General features: G+C 73.5%; 2 protein-coding genes across 4 annotated transcripts in view; both read left to right on the forward strand.

Annotated features, from left to right (window-relative positions):
• The first annotated feature begins 3,034 nt into the window (after positions 1 to 3,034).
• Positions 3,035 to 7,523, forward strand: MMP9 (matrix metallopeptidase 9). The gene is made up of 13 exons (XM_038166138.2): positions 3,035 to 3,287; positions 3,512 to 3,750; positions 4,070 to 4,218; positions 4,475 to 4,603; positions 4,694 to 4,867; positions 4,944 to 5,117; positions 5,229 to 5,402; positions 5,526 to 5,681; positions 5,797 to 6,019; positions 6,147 to 6,286; positions 6,384 to 6,534; positions 6,627 to 6,730; positions 7,032 to 7,523. Exons 1-13 carry the CDS (start codon positions 3,144 to 3,146, stop codon positions 7,139 to 7,141), a joined length of 2,067 nt encoding a protein of 688 aa, XP_038022066.2. The 5' UTR covers positions 3,035 to 3,143; the 3' UTR covers positions 7,142 to 7,523.
• A 531-nt stretch (positions 7,524 to 8,054) lies between these two features.
• Positions 8,055 to 14,919, forward strand: part of SLC12A5 (solute carrier family 12 member 5) — a 29,561-nt gene continuing 22,696 nt past the window's right edge. Inside the window, exon 1 of one of the 3 annotated variants that reach the window (XM_038166134.2) lies at positions 8,055 to 8,211. In XM_038166134.2, the coding sequence (XP_038022062.1) occupies positions 8,097 to 8,211 (115 nt within the window). In that variant the 5' untranslated portion in view covers positions 8,055 to 8,096. Of the gene's footprint in view, positions 8,212 to 8,992; positions 9,219 to 12,854; positions 13,404 to 14,919 lie in introns of those variants that run through there. The other 2 variants (XM_038166133.2, XM_038166135.2) reach the window with 2 other exon arrangements.

Raw genomic sequence — 14,919 nt, forward strand, 5'->3', positions numbered from 1 at the left:
GTCACAAGATGCTGACTCCTCTGACTCCTCCTGTGCCAGTTCCCCTCGCTGTCGCGCCGCTCGGCCGTGCTCCTGCCCCGCTGCCCACGTGCCAGGAGCGAGTCTGACGCCGCCGACACGCAGGACCTGGCCCTTGCTGCCCCGTCCCCGTCACTGCCCCTCCCGGGCCGGGCAGGGGTCTCCGTGTGGCACCCGCCTGGGGTAGGGGGTGTCCATGAGTAAGGGCATGCGGAGGGGCTGCGGCTTCCTCTTCCTTCCCCTTTTGATGGCGGCGGTGGTGACAGACAGCCTCGTGGCTCGGGCAGCCGGCTGGGGCAGGGGGCAGCTGCTCGGGGTTTTCCGTGTCGCCCGTCCTTACGAGGGCTCTGGGCGTGGAGGGTGCCACTGCCACGCCATGGGCCGGACACACTTCCTGGGTGCTCCCGGGGTCCCTTGGCAGACAGATCCTTTCCCACCAGCATCCCCCAGCCCCCTGCTGCGCTGACTGGGCTCACCACCACCTCCTCCTCCTTGCCCATCAGCAGTGGTGGTGGCCCCAGCCTGCCCCGGCGTCCCTCTGCGTGTGCCCGTGCAGGCCCTGTGCCACCTGCCCCAGCTCCCCGAGCCGCCCCGCACAGGCTCAGGGCTGTCTGCAGGGCTGTGCATGGCCCTGTGGAGTTCCCCTGCCCAGCTCCTGGGCTCCTGGTGCTCCAAGACACGGGGGTTTTCCTTCCTCTTCTCCCCACAGAGCTCCAGAGAGTCACCAGAAAATCCCCAGGAAGGAGCTGGTATCGGGGCCGTGAGTCAGTGGGAGCGGCCAGGGCAGGGGCAGAGCTGCGGCTGCCCACCCGCAGCCCCCAGCCCAAGGATGCCCAGTGCCACCCCGGGGCACCCCCTGGATCTCTGGGTCAGGCCGGGCTGCTCGGTGCCCAGAGCCTGGACCCAGGCCCCTCCTGCCATCGCCTGCTCCGTGCCCCTGCTGTGCCCTGAGCCAGCGCTGCCCTGCTCCGACAGCCACGGCGTGGCTCAGCCTGCCCAGGGGCCGTGCCGGCGGTGCCATGGCACTGCGCCCGGGCTGGGAGAGCTGCGGCTCCTGCGTGCGGCAGAAACACGGGATGGGAATAACCTGGGAAAGGCCCGGGGATCTGCCACGGCCCCAGGGGACCAGGCTGGGATCCCTGCAGCTGCACCAGGGCGTCCGTGTCGGCGTGCCCCTGTCTGGTCTGTCCCGGGATGCCTCCCCCCGGCAGGGAGCTGGGTGCTGAGCCCAGCAGAAGGGGAGGGCGTGGAGCGGTGCCTGCCTGGCCGGGGGGAGCGGGACCCCACAGAGCAGGGCGAGGGGCGGCGGGACGGACCCCACAGGCACCTGGCTGCAGGGCCCCTGGCTGCCTGTGCCAGGGGGGGGCTGCAGCAGGGGGGCTGTGGCTGAGCGTGTGTCACACCGGGATGCGGCAGGGGGCTGCCCTGTGGAGCAACTTCCTCGCCCTGTCACTGGGCGTTGCTGTTGCAGGGCTGCAGGATGGAGTGAGGCAACCTGGCGGTTTCTCAGCACCACTTCCGCAGGATGGGGACGGCCGTTCCCCCTGTGCCTGGTGCTTGGCTGTGCCCGGGGAGCCCCCAATGCTTCCAAGGTTCCAGCAGTGCTGAGCCCCCGCAGCTCGGCTGCACGCAGCTGGGTTGTAAATGGGCTGCGGGACCCCTGGGCTGGGCAGCAGGTGCATGGGGCCCCCTCCATCCATCCCATGGGTGATGCTCCTTGGGGCAAGCCCCTCTTGGGCCCTGGGGCTGCTCTGCTGCAGGAGAGCAGCCGCCACTCTGCTCCCTCCATCCCCAGCCTTGCTGAGCTCCAGCATCACTCGCTGCCCTCTGGCCAGGCCAGGAGTGCTTTGTCCAGCTGAGCCAGGCTTGGTACCATGCAGAGGGGAGTGGGCAGCTGTTTGGCTGCATCCCAGGGGTGCTCAGGAGCAGGGATTGCAGGGCACGAGCAGGGATGGGGCTGTCCTCCCACAGCCAGCCCAACGGGGCAGCCCGGGGCCGTGAGATCCGGGGGGATCCCGTCTGTGCCCTGGGCAGTGTCACCGGGCTGCACCGAGCCGCCCGTCTGCCCAGCTGACGCTGCGCCTTTGTCTCCGCTCTGCCATCTGTTTTCCTCTCACTCCTTGTCCCTGTTTGCTTTCCCCTTCCCCACTCCCGTTCCCACAAGCGTCGGCACTTTGGGAGAAGCAGGAAAACACTGTCCGGCGGCGAGGTTTGTGCTGCCTCGCAGGCGCCGGCTGGGAACCTGAGTCAGCGGCGCCCGGCGGAGCAGTGCCCGGGGGACGCGGCGGGTCCATGCGGGCACCAGGCACAGCACGGAGTGGGCTGGGCACGAGCCCTGTGCCGGGCTGTCCCCTGTGTCCCCTGCCGTGGGGCTGTGCCGGGTGCCTGCTGGTGAGGGGGGTCTGAAGCACCTGTGGGGTGAAGAACCACGGGGAGCCATCCCGGGGCTGCGCTGGGGAGACACGGGCATGGTGGGGTGTGTGGGGACAGGGGCTGCGTCCCGCTGAGGGGCTGCAGTCCCTGGGCACCCTGTGGCTCCTGGTGGGGATCAGGCTCATGGGCAGGTGGGCTGCAGGCACTGGGGCTCTGGGCAGGGTTTTCCTGCTGGCTCTGACCCCATGGGTCTGGCTCTGGCACCATCAGCACTTGGCTGGCTGAGCTCAGCACTGGCCGGTGCAGCAACGTGTCTGTGGGGTCCCCAGCACCCAGCCAGCACCCAGTCTGCAAACTCCTGCTGACCCAGCTCTGACCACAGCCTTGGGGACCCAGGGCACTGCCCTTTGCAGCCGGACACCCCTCTGCAGGCCATCCTCCGGGCAGCTGGACCAAGCCATACCCTGGCTCAGCCACCCAGCTGCCCGGCCTCGCGCCCATCCTTGCGCCCTGCGTGGTTGCCGGAACCGGCGTGTTTGGTAAACAAGGTGATGAAACGGTTAAAGCAGCAAACGGAGGAGCCTGAGTGTGCGTTTCGTCACCGTGGGAAGGGAGAATGAGTCCTTGGGGCTGAGGGTCTGAGGGTGACTCACTGCCCTCGCCGCAGCATAAATAGGAGCGGGAGCCCAGCGGCTCCCAGCACACGGCAGCAGCACCCGGCACAGCCTCAGCCCTCCTGACACTGCCACACCATGGGGCTCGTCCTCCTGGCCCCGCTCGCCCTGGCGCTGCTGGCCCTCTCCTGCCGCGCAGCCCCGCTGCAGCCCAAGCCGCAGGCTGTCGTCACCTTCCCGGGGGAGCTGCTCAGCTCCCTGTCGGACGTGGAGCTGGCGGAGGTGAGGGCAGGGCAGCCCCCGTGGCCCCCTCCCACCGCCCCAGTGCCGGGGATGCTGCCGGGGCTGCAGCACGGAGCCGTGAGCTGAGCTCGGAGGCTGTCCCCTCCCTGGGCCCCGGGGGATGCAGGGGCTCAGGTCTGGGCACCCCAGGAGGGTGTGCAATGCTGGGAACTGCCCCGGAGCCCCCCCGCCTCGCTGAGCCCCTCGGCCCCTTTTTTCCCCAGAGCTACCTGCTGCGGTTTGGCTACACCACGGAGCAGGAGGTGAGGAGGAGCAGCAAGCAGGTGTCCCTGGCCAAAGCGCTGCGCAAGATGCAGAAGCAGCTGGGACTGGAGGAGACGGGGGAGCTGGACAGCAGCACCCTGGAGGCCATGCGAGCTCCTCGCTGTGGGGTTCCCGACGTGGGGGGCTTCCTCACCTTTGAGGGGGACCTCAAATGGGATCACATGGACCTCACGTACCGGTGAGTCTCTGCTCCGGGAGATGGGAGCCACATGGCCACGGGGCAACGGACACGCAGGGGATGGAGACAGGCGCAAGGGCCCTTCCCCTGCTGCCAGCCAGCTGGGGCTTGGCACGGCACAGCCGGCAGCATCTGCTCCCCGATGCCCAGGAGAGCCTCTGAGCCCGGCCCCAGGGCTGCTGCCAGCTGCCCTGCCTGGCTGCGCGGTGCTGCTCTCCCCCGTGGGGCCGGGGCACGTCCCTGCCGTGTGCCCGGGGCAGGGCCCCTCCTGCCACAGCGCCCGGCACCCCGCGGTGCTGAGCCGCAGCCTTCCCCGCAGGGTGATGAATTACTCCCCCGACCTGGACCGTGCTGTGATAGACGACGCCTTCAAGCGAGCTTTCAAGGTGTGGAGTGACGTGACCCCCCTCACCTTCACCCAGATCTACAGCGGCGAGGCAGACATCATGATCATGTTCGGCAGCCAAGGTGACGTCCCGCGGCTGCTGAGGGTGGTGGGGAGCAGGCACAGCCTGGGGAAGGGCCAGAGGGAGCCGTGCCCTGCGCGTCGGCCGCGTCCTCCCTCGGTGCCTGCGTGCGGCTGTGCCTGTGGGGCTCCCCCGGCCCTGCCCCTGCCACCAGGCACCCGCAGGGCTCTGCAGAGCTCTGTGTGTGCGGGGGGCAGCAGGGGGGCTGCCAGCAGGCATGACAGGGGGGCTGGCTCTGACGGTGCTCGTCCCTACAGAGCACGGCGATGGGTACCCCTTCGATGGCAAGGACGGGCTCCTGGCCCACGCCTTTCCTCCAGGCAGCGGCATCCAGGGCGATGCCCACTTCGATGACGACGAGTTCTGGACGCTGGGAACTGGCTTAGGTAAGGGCAGGGTCTGCTGGCTCTGAAGGGGCTCGGAGGTGCCCGACGTGCCCCAGCCCCGTCCCGCTGAGCGCCTCCTCTCCCGGGCAGTGGTGAAGACTCGCTATGGGAACGCCAACGGGGCCAGCTGCCACTTCCCCTTCGTGTTCGAGGGCCGCTCTTATTCCCGGTGCATCACGGAGGGGCGCACGGACGGGATGCCCTGGTGTGCCACCACCGCCAGCTACGATGCCGACAAGACCTACGGCTTCTGCCCCAGTGAATGTGAGTAGTGGTGGCCGGCAGCCCCTGCACGGCCCCGCAGGGCCCAGGGCCAGGCTCACCCCCGCTCACCCCTCAGTGCTCTACACCAACGGTGGCAACAGCGACGGGGCCCCCTGCGTCTTCCCCTTCATCTTCGACGGCACCTCCTACGACACCTGCACCACGGACGGGCGCTCCGATGGCTACCGCTGGTGCGCGACCACCGCCAACTTCGACCAGGACAAGAAATACGGCTTCTGCCCCAACCGAGGTGCGTGCGGGGTAGGGGCACAGGGGGCCTGTAGGGCTGGCCGGGCCCCAGCTGTGTTGCGGGGTGGACACCTGAGGGGCCGGGGTCAGCCCCTCTGACTCTGTGTTGCAGACACAGCGGTGATCGGCGGCAACTCCCAAGGGGACCCCTGCGTCTTCCCCTTCACCTTCCTGGGGCAGTCCTACAGCTCCTGCACCAGCCAGGGCCGGCAGGACGGGAAGCTCTGGTGTGCCACCACCAGCAACTACGACACTGACAAGAAGTGGGGCTTCTGCCCGGACAGAGGTACCGGCCCCCTGCCCGTGCCCTCCTGCGCACTGCTCGGCCCCACACCGTGCCTGCTGGTGGCCAAGGGGGCTGGTGGCCACAGGTGTCCCTCTGGGTACTGAGCCCGGTGCTTCCCCTCAGGTTACAGCATCTTCCTGGTGGCTGCCCACGAGTTTGGGCACTCACTGGGGATGGACCACTCCAGCGTGCGCGAGGCGCTGATGTACCCCATGTACAGCTACGTGCAGGACTTCCAGCTGCACCCCGACGATGTGCAGGGCATCCAGTACCTCTATGGTGAGCGACCCTGCACAGCCAGCACACTGCGGGCAGCCCTGGGGACGTGCTGCTGGGGATGGGGTCCTGCAGCAGATGGGTCCCCGCACCCTCACACTGCCCCCTGCTCCTCCAGGTCGTGGCTCTGGCCCCGAGCCCACCCCCCCAGAGCCTCTGCCCACCGAGGAGCCGCAGCCCCTGCCCACCGAGGCTGGCAGTGCCTCCACCACGGAGGAGGAGGAGACGCTGGAGCCCACAGCCGAGCCCAGCCCTGTGGACCCCAGCCGGGATGCCTGCATGGAGAAGAACTTCGATGCCATCACAGAGATCAACGGGGAGCTGCATTTCTTCAAGAACGGGTGAGCAGCAGAGCCCGGCTCCCCCCAGGGCAAATGCCAGGGTGATGGGGGCATTTCTGCCAGGGGCTGGGGGCACAGAGGGCTTTGCCTCGTCGGGGTTATCAGGGCAGCCGGCTTTCCCCACCAGGAAATACTGGACCCGCTCGTCCTTCTGGAAATCGGGCATCCAGGGCGCCTTCTCCACCGCGGACACCTGGCCTGGCCTCCCGGCTGTCATTGACGCCGCGTTCCAGGACGTGCTCACCAAGAGGGTTTTCTTCTTTTCTGGTGAGCGCTGCCCCTGCCTCGGTCCTGCTGCCGCGAGCCTCACGAGGTGCTGCCCGGGCGCGCCGGGGCTGACTGACGCCCCTGCTCCCTGCCACAGGTCGGCAGTTCTGGGTGTTTTCTGGCAAGAGCATGCTGGGCCCCCGCGGGATCGAGAAGCTGGGCATCGGGAAGGAAGCCAGCCGCATCTCGGGGGCCCTGCAGCGGGGACGTGGCAAAGTGCTGCTGTTCAGCGGGGAGCACTACTGGCGGTGAGTGGCTCCCACCGGTGCCACCAGTTCCCTGCGGCAGCTGGTGTGGGCGGCTCACCGCAGCCCTCGCTGTGGCTTTGCTCTCCCCGCAGGCTGGATGTGAAGATCCAGAGGGTGGATAAGGGTTACCCCCGTGCCACTGACGATTTCTTCACCGGCGTCCCCCTTGATGCGCGCAATGTCTTCCTGTACCAAGGTGAGCAGAGACCCGTCGGGATGGGGGGGCCGTGCTGCCACCCCCTGTGCTGCCCAGAGCCTCCCACAGGCTGGGCTCCCCCTCCTCCTCGCCTGGGTGCCAGTCAGGGGCTGCATCAGCCTGAGTGCTGGCCCCAGGGCGCCTCGTGGCTGTGGGGAGCGCCTGGGGTCCCTGCAGTGAGGCCCCTTGGCCAGGGGCCGGGTCCCGGTGTGCCCTGTGCCACTCGGGAGGCAGCTAGGACATGTCCTCGCCCTGGCTGCCTTCCCACTAACCCTCCACCTCTGCCTTCCTCCTCGCCCAGACAAGTACCACTTCTGCCAGGGCAGCTTCTACTGGAGGATGACTCCGCGCTACCAGGTGGACCGCGTGGGCTACGTCAAGTACGACCTCCTGCAGTGCCCCCAGCACTAGGGGCCAGAGCGGCCGCTCCGGGCGCCGTGCTCCCTGCCCAACGCCCCCAGTCCCCGGGCCCCGGCTCGCCCAGCCCGGACCCCTGCGGCCCGGGAGTGCCGGGGGGCGGCCGTGGGGCTGCCCCGGCCGTGCCATAGGGCTCGCAGCCTCCTCGACGGGACGGGGGAAGCGCTCCCGGGCCCCGCGGGGACCCAGCTGGGGAGCGGGACCCGCCGCAGCCGTGCCCGGCGCCCCCGGACTCGCAGTGACTTTGTCTTCGCCTGAGCCAGCAAGGCCGGCCGGGGGGGGGCCGGAGGGGCTCGGTGGGGTCCGTGGGGCTCTGTCCCGCTGCCGGCTCTGCCGGCCGCCACCCGCGCGTTTTTAATAAAGACCGTCCTTCGGACACGGCCTCCCAGCCTCCGTCTGCCGGCGGCGCCGCGAACCCCGGCGTGCGGGGCAGGGGGGGGCCGCCCGCCGGAGGGGGGCTGCGGCCGGGCCCGGGCCTGCCGGGGGCTCCCCGGGGAGGCTGCGCCTCCGCCCCGGCCTCCCGCCGCCCCCGCTCCTCCGGGGCGCTGGGTCACGGCCCCGGCCCGGCCCTCGGAGCCCGGCGGCGCGGGGGCTGCTCGGGGCCGTGCCCGGGCGGGGCGGCCGCAGCACCACGGCTATAATTAGCGGCCGCGGCGAGCAGGGCGCCGGGCAAAACCCGGCGGAGCGCAGCCCCCGTCCCGTCCCGTCCCGTCCCGTCCCGTCCCGTCCCGACCCGTCCCCAGCACCCCCGTGCGGCGGCGGCTGCGGGGCAGCGCGGGGCCAGGCGTGGCGGGGGCGGCCCCAGCCCGTCCCGTCGAGCCGAGCCGAGCCGAGCCGGGCGGGGCGGTGCGGCGGGCGGTGCCGCGGGCACTAGGACCCCGGTCAGCGCCCGGCGGCGGCCGCGCTCCCGCGGCAGCCGGAGCCCGGAGCCACTTGTGGCGGCGGGGCCATGAGCCGGCGCTTCACCGTCACCGCGCTGCCCCCCCAGGGCCCGGCGGCGGCCCGGGGCTCGGCACGGGGGGCGGGGGGCGGCCGCCGGCCCGGCCGCGACGGCAAAGGGAAAGGTGAGAGCGGCGGCGGCGCGGCCCGTGGGGAGGGGGTGCGTGGGGAGGGTCCGTGGGCAGGGTCCGTGGGCAGGGTCTGGCGGGGAGGGGCCGGTGGGGAGGGGGCGGTGGGGAGGGGTCGGTGGGGCAGAGCCGGAGGAGCGGGGGCCGCGCGCGGAGCGGGGGCCGTGGGCAGGGGCCGCGGGGCAGGGGCCGTCGGGGCACCGCGAGCAGAGCCCCGGGCACGGAGGCGGCGCGGCCGGGCCCCGGGGGGCAGCCGGGGCTCGGAGCGGGGCCGGGGGGCCGGGGGCGGTGGGGTCCGGGGCTCGGAGTGCGGTTCGGTAACCGGGGCGGGACCCCTCTCCTCCGGCCTCTCCCCCAGGGGTCTCCCCGGCTCCATCCTCGTGCGGGGGGATCCGTGGGGCCACTTCGGGCGTGAGGTCCGGGCAGAGCCAGGGCGTGCGGCGGGATGGAGCCAGGGCCATGGGCAGCTCGGGGGGGCAGACACTGCTGGGGCTGGGGGCACAGGCGGCCCGACCACGGGGAGCCCCGGCTGGCTCAGGGGGAAGGGGCGCGGGGCTCGGGCTGGTTGTGAGCACCCCAATGCCCAGGCTGCGGGGTGGGCGCTGGCGCTGTGGCCAGCCTGGCTGCCGCCTCCCCGTGCCCGAGGGACACAGCGTGGGCTGCGCCATGCCCGGAGCTGTCACCAGAGCCGCATCGATCCCAGAAACCTGACCGAGGGCAGCGCGGGGCTGTGACCTTGCGGCCTTGACAAAGGGCACCGGCGGGTGCAGCGAGTGGACGGGCAGGCACTGGGATGCCCCAGCCGGGCGGTGCCCCACGGTGGGCTCCATCCCCTTGTCCTGTGTCCCAGCGGCAGCCCCCGTGCGGGGCCAATTTGTGTCCCGCAGCCTCCCGGGGCGGACGGGCCTGGCTGCAGGAGCAGAGCTGCCGGTGCCGAGCTGGAGCCGTGGCCAGGAGCTGCTGGCTGGCAGCTGCCCCCCCCCGGGGGCAGGGTGGGCAGAGCGGTGAGCTCGGGGTGGGGATGCGCAGGGGCACAGCGGGGGCGTGCGGGACCGGTGACCCCCCCAGGGCCTCCCTTGCCTCCTGGCTGGGCTGTGACCTTGCGCCCTCGCAGAGGACACCGAGCGGCCTGGTGCTGCCGGCAGCCGCCCAGGACCGGCCCTGCAGCCCCCTCCCCGGCAGGGGACGGGTGGGCAGGGGGGGCCGGGGCACCGCGTGGGGCTGTGTCCGGCGGTGCCGTCACCCGGAGCGGGGCTGGGAATGGCCTGGGCAGGTCCTTGGGCACCGCCGGGCCCCTCCTGGCACCAGAGGAGCCGGCGTGGCACGGCCTGGAGACCTCGGCCGGGGGTCTGTGCCGGTGGCTGGGGGTGGCTGCGTGGCGGCAGCGGAGGCAGCCCGGGGGGGGCTGTGCGGGGCCGCCCCGCTCCGGCCGCCCCCTTGTGCTGGGGGAGCCCCGACGGGGCGGCCGGGGGCGGGCGCTTTGCTCCCTGCCGTGGGGGCGGCGGCCCCGGTGCTGCCCGGGGGGGGGCCGGGACCCCGCTACCGCCGGGGGGCACCGGGACCGGGGGCGAGGCCGGGCGCGGGTCGCTCCTGGGGGCCGGGGCCGGGGCCGGGGCGTGCGGCTGCGGCCGGCGTCGGCAGCGGGAGGGAGGCCGGGGGAGGCCGGGGGGGCCGGGGGGTCGCGGTGGGGGCCGGGGGGTCTCGGGGGGTGTCGGGGGGGCGGTGCGGGGCCGGGGCCGGGGGCGGTGCGGGGCGGGGGGGGTCTCCCGGCGCGGTGCTCTCCGCCAGGGGCCGCTGCCGGCCCGGACCGGCGGGGCGGGGCGGGGCGGGGGGGGGGGACAAACCGCTCAGCCCCGCCCCTCCCGGCCCCGCCCCGGCCCCGCCCCGGCCCCGCCCCGCCGCCGTTCCCGAAATAGCCCCGAGCGCGGCCGGGGGCCGCCTCCCCCGCCCGCCCGGTTGCCGTGGCAACCCCGGGATGCGGAGGGCTGGGGGGGGGCTCCCGGGGACCCGCTCCCCCCTCGGCCGCGGGGAGCGGGCCGGGGGCGGCCGGGACCGGGACCGGGACCCTCGCGTTGGGGCCGCCGGTGAGGAAGGCGCCCCCGGGGGTCGGCCACGGGACCGGGCCCCTTCCCCTGCCGCTGGCCCCGGGGCTGCCCCCGCCGTGCGGGCCGTGGGGCGGCAGCGCGGGGCCGGGGGGCGCGGGGGGGGGGCCGGGGCCGCAGCGGGGCAGCCCCGGAGCGATGCCCCCCCCCCCGGGCCGGCCGTGTCCCGAGGCAGCCGCGCTCCGTGGCAGTCGCCATGGCAACCCGCCGGTGGAGGAGCCTCTCTCGTTGCCATGGAAACCGGCCCCGGTGCCATCGCCGCTCGCTCCCGATGCTGGGGGGGGGGGGGGAGCCATGCCCCGGGCCCCCCGGGCAGGGCGTGGGGCGGCCCCGCCGGTCCCTGTGGCCTCCCGGCCGTGGGGACCCCTCTGCTGGGGACCCCAGGGCGGGTGCCGGGGGTGCAGCAGGGCAGGACCCGGCCCCCCCGGCAGCCCCCCCAGCCCCGTGCGTCCCCGCTCCTAGGGCAGCAGAGCCGGCACCGGGAGGGGCTGGGCCCCCCCCTGCCCCACGGCACCCCCCCAGTGCCCCAACGCGCAGCCATGGGGCAGAGCAGAGCCATGGGGCGCCCCGTCCCGCTTGGGTGCAGCGGGGCTGGGAGGGCGCTGCCGGGGACATGGGGTGGCTGTGCCACGGGGCCTGGCTGTGGCTGTGCCAGCTCCGGGCCCTTGCTCAGCCTGGGCTCGGTGCGAGGTGGCTGCAGGGGCACGGGAGGGGCGCGGGGCGGCTGCTCTGTGCCAACCCACGGCCCGGCCCCGTGGCCGTGTCACGGCTCATTGCTCCCCGTGCCTCCCCCGGCAGCTTGCTGTAAGTGGGGCACTGATGCCATGCCTGGCCCCGTGCCAGGCGCCTGCGTGTGCCCGGGCGCGGGGGCCACTTGCAGCTGATGGCGGGCCCTGTGCCCGCACAGAGCCACCTGGCGCCCTCTGGCCCCGGCCCCCTGCCCGTGCCCTTGTGCTGCCCCGGCCCTGCTGCCGGCCCCAGTCCCAGTGCCCGGCAGTGCTTGGGCCATGCCAAGGCTTGTTGGAGCACACAACGTGGGGGCTGCGGCCAAGGGGGCTGCCGTGGGTCTGGCAGGGGTAGGCTGGGGCCGTGCTGTGGTCGGTCCCGAGCCCCTGGCACACGCCGTGCGACCACAGGCCCCGTGCGACCACCCTGCCCTGTGCCGTGGGACCCTGCGCATGGGCTGAGCGAGCGCAGCTGACGCTGTAGCCCCCGCACTGCTGGCAAATCCCAGCCCCTGAAATGGAGCCGTAATCCAGGGATTAGGAGATTAGTGGTCTTTCACGTGCTTGCTTCCCCCCCCCCCCATCTGCTTTAGCAGGAAAATCCCTCTTGTGCTGAGCCCACGCACTGCGGCCTCCTGCGCCAAACGGCCACCTCGGTGCTCGGCACCTGCCCTGGGGGCTGGCCTCGTGCAGCCCCCAAGCCTTGCACTGGGGCTCTGCACACTGCGTCCTGCCGGCCCCGGGGCTGCTCCGTCCCTGGGCGCAGCCCAGCCCAGCCCAGCCCAGTGCTGGCTCCCGCTCAGGCCGAGGGACACGGCGGTGAAGGCAGCGCTGCGGCGGCTGGGCAGGCACGGCCCTGCGCTGCGGGGTCCCGGCAGAACACCACAGGTGGCAGGGCCGGGGCTGGGCAGCCGCTTCCCTCCCCATCAGGTGCTCCTGGGCCGCGGGGAGCCCTGGGGCTGTGCTGGCGTGCACAGAGCTCGGGTGCATCCTGCTGGGCCGGTGTGCTGGGGGTGCAGCGCTGCTGGAGCCCCCGGATCCTTGGGGACGCTGGCCCTGGGGTCCCGGCCTCGGCGGCGTGGCAGGGGCTGGGGGCAGCCGGCAGGGCTGGGGAAGGGCCACGGAGCCAACCCCTGCAAGGTGAGGCCTGGGAGCATCTGCGCTGCAGAGCAGCTGGCCCCGTACCAGGAAAAAGTAAACAATTAATTACAGCCGTCAAGAAGTAACTAACGCCAGCGGGCTGTCATGATCTCAGCCCGCTCCCGAGGAGATGCCGGGAGCTGCAGCCAGCTCCGGCTCCGAGATCCTCCTGGATTAAATGGGTGAAAGGAGGGGGGGCTGCGAGCTGATCTGCGGGGTCAGAGCAGCGTCCCTGTCTCCAGCCTGAAGCTGTGCTGAGCCCCGTCACCCTGCCCCGTGTCTGTGGCACTGAGGGCCTGAGGGAGGGGGCTGTGTGCAGGTCTGTGCCAGAGCATTCCTGGCGTCAGGGATCACTCCCCACTGCCCTCCCCAGGTGGGCTCGCTCCCAGCCTGCGTCCCTCAGGGTCAGCTTTCCCCGCTCTGCATCACTGCTGCAGCCCCGGCCAGCCCCCAGCCCTGCTCCTGCCGTGGCCTGGCCGTCCACCCCCCTTCCCCGGACACTGGCACGGCTGTGGGTGCGGGGGGTCGCTGCGGGCCACTCGTGCTGCAGGGCCGGGAGGGCTCAGCCCCGTGCTGGCATCCCGGGACCCTGCTGGAGCCCCCCGGCTGGGGGCTGCCTGGGGCCAGGATCGCCCTGACCGCGGCTCTCGGTGTCCCAGCTCAGACCCCATCGGCACTGGGGTGCTGGGGCCCCGGGCAGCCCCCCCGTGCCGAGGGAGGGGCGCGGTGGCCGTCCTGCTGCGCCAGCTGGGGGGGGACCCGCAGCCCCCGCGTGCCCTGGTTCCTCCCCCAGCCCTGGCTGAGCCAGGCAGAGCGCTGCCCGGGGAGGTGGCTCTGCTACAGCTCCTTCCCCCTCCCTCGCCTCTGCCTGCCACCGCTCCCCTCCCCAAAAACCCGACAGGGGATAATGCCTCCTGAATACATGATGAAGTGAGTAGTCAGGCTGGGCTCCGCCGCTGCTGCTGGGAGTGAGTGAGCGTGTGAGTCTGTGCATTGAGGCAGCTCTGCACTGCAGCCTCCTCCTACATCCAGCCAGAGAGAAAGAGAAAGGCGCGCAGGGAAGGCGGCTTGTTGCAGCGCCAGGCGCCGGCCCCGGGGAGGAAGCGAATCCCCCGCAGCCCCCGCGGCAGGACCGGAGCAGCCCCCAGCGAGGCAGCGGGCAGCGGCGCCATGCTCAATAACCTGACGGACTGCGAGGACGGCGACGGGGGGGCAAGTCAAGGTAAGGGGCGGCCCGGGGGCCGGCGGCAGCGGCCGAGAGCGGGGCTGGGGCGGCCGCACCGGGAGACGCGGGGGTCGGCGGAGCCGCAGCGGCGGGGGCGCTGCTCGGGACCGGGGGGCTCGGGGAGGGGGCGCCGGCCGCGCCGGTGGCTGTTGGTCGGGGGTCCCACGACGCCTGCCCGGCGGCGGGGGCCCCGCGGGGCTGCGGGTGCTGCGGGCGCTCCCGCCCCGGCTCCCGCTGCCGATCGCGGCTGTGGCTCCCCGCGGCGTCGCCCCCGCGCTGAGCCGCCCCCGCCGCCCGCCGCCGCCCGGCCCCGCGCCCGCCGCTGCCGCAGTCCCGGGGAGCGGCGGCGCCGGACCGGGCTCGCCGCGGAGCCTCCTCCCGGGGCCGGGGCCGCTGCCCCCTCCCGGGCGGCCCCCGGCGGCGCTGCCCCGGTCCGCTCGGGACCCCTGCGACGGCCCCGCTCCGGCTGCCGCCCCCAGCCCTCCCCGCTGCCGCCCCCAGCCCTCCCTCCCCGTCCCCCGCTCCCGCTGCCGCCCCCCACCCCTGCCCACCCCCAGCCGCCCCCCCGCTCCGGCTGCCGCCCCCCAGCCCTCCCTCCCGCCGCCCCCGGCCCCGCCGCCCCCGGCCCCGGTGCCCCCCCCCCGCCCGCAGCCCCCGGTGCCGCGCGGGGCCCCGCCGCTGTCCGCGGTGCTGAAGCTCGGTGCGGGGCCGCCCGGCCCGGCCGAGCCCCGCCGCAGCCCCGGCGCAGTGCAGGCGGGCAGGGCCGCCGCGGGAGAGGGGCCGGGGCCGCAGCCCCCCGGGGCCGCCGGGCCCCGGCGTTCGCTGCGCCACCGCCGCGCTTTGGCCCCGGAGCCCCCCGGCCCCCGCCGAGGCCGAGCCGCAGGGAGGGGGGTCCCCGGCCCCGCGGGGTCGTGTCCGACCCCCGGCGCCCCGGCAGCAGGAGCGGTGCCGCAGCCTCCTCTGCGGGGTCTGTGCCAGGCGCAGGAGCCGGCTGCACCCGGGCGAATGCAGCGACGTGCGCGGGGGCCCTGCGGTGCCTCCCTGACCCCCGGTGCCACCCCCCCGGGTCCCCTCGGGGTCCGTGGAAAGCCGCGGCCAGGAGGGCTGTGGGGGGCAGCCAGGTCGGGCGCCTGAGGTGCAAGCCCCCGGCTGCCTGCAGCGGGCTCTGGGCAGAGCAACGCACGATGCTTTTGGCTTGCGTTCTGCCCCACGGCCTGACTCTGTGTAGTTGCTTGTTTATTCATGGCTCCACTCAAGGTCAGGGCTGGCAGGAGCCTTTGGGGGTCACCTTGCCCAGGTGGGGGGAGCTACGCTGACCCACCACCAAACCCTTCCCCGGCCCCAACCCTCTTTGCTCTTTGCAGCACCAGGATCTATGCCGCCCATTACGTCTCCATCGTAGCAATGCTGGGCTGCGTAGAGGCAGGCATTCCTGCCGTGCTGCTCACAGGCTGCGTTCCTGGGGTCTGGCAGGGAGGCTGGACACAGTGCCACTACAGATGGATCGTGCAGA

Source organism: Anas platyrhynchos, chromosome 21 (genome assembly GCF_047663525.1).
Source record: "Anas platyrhynchos isolate ZD024472 breed Pekin duck chromosome 21, IASCAAS_PekinDuck_T2T, whole genome shotgun sequence".
Taxonomy (NCBI): domain Eukaryota; kingdom Metazoa; phylum Chordata; class Aves; order Anseriformes; family Anatidae; genus Anas; species Anas platyrhynchos.

Excerpts from the sequence above, each read along its gene's own strand:
- MMP9 (XM_038166138.2), top strand. The coding sequence starts at position 3,144 with ATGGGGCTCGTCCTCCTGGCCCCGCTCGCCCTGGCGCTGCTGGCCCTC. Across the intron at positions 3,751-4,069 it reads CACATGGACCTCACGTACCG|GGTGATGAATTACTCCCCCG; the intron begins GTGAGTCTCTGC and ends CCTTCCCCGCAG. Across the intron at positions 4,604-4,693 it reads GACGCTGGGAACTGGCTTAG|TGGTGAAGACTCGCTATGGG; the intron begins GTAAGGGCAGGG and ends TCTCCCGGGCAG.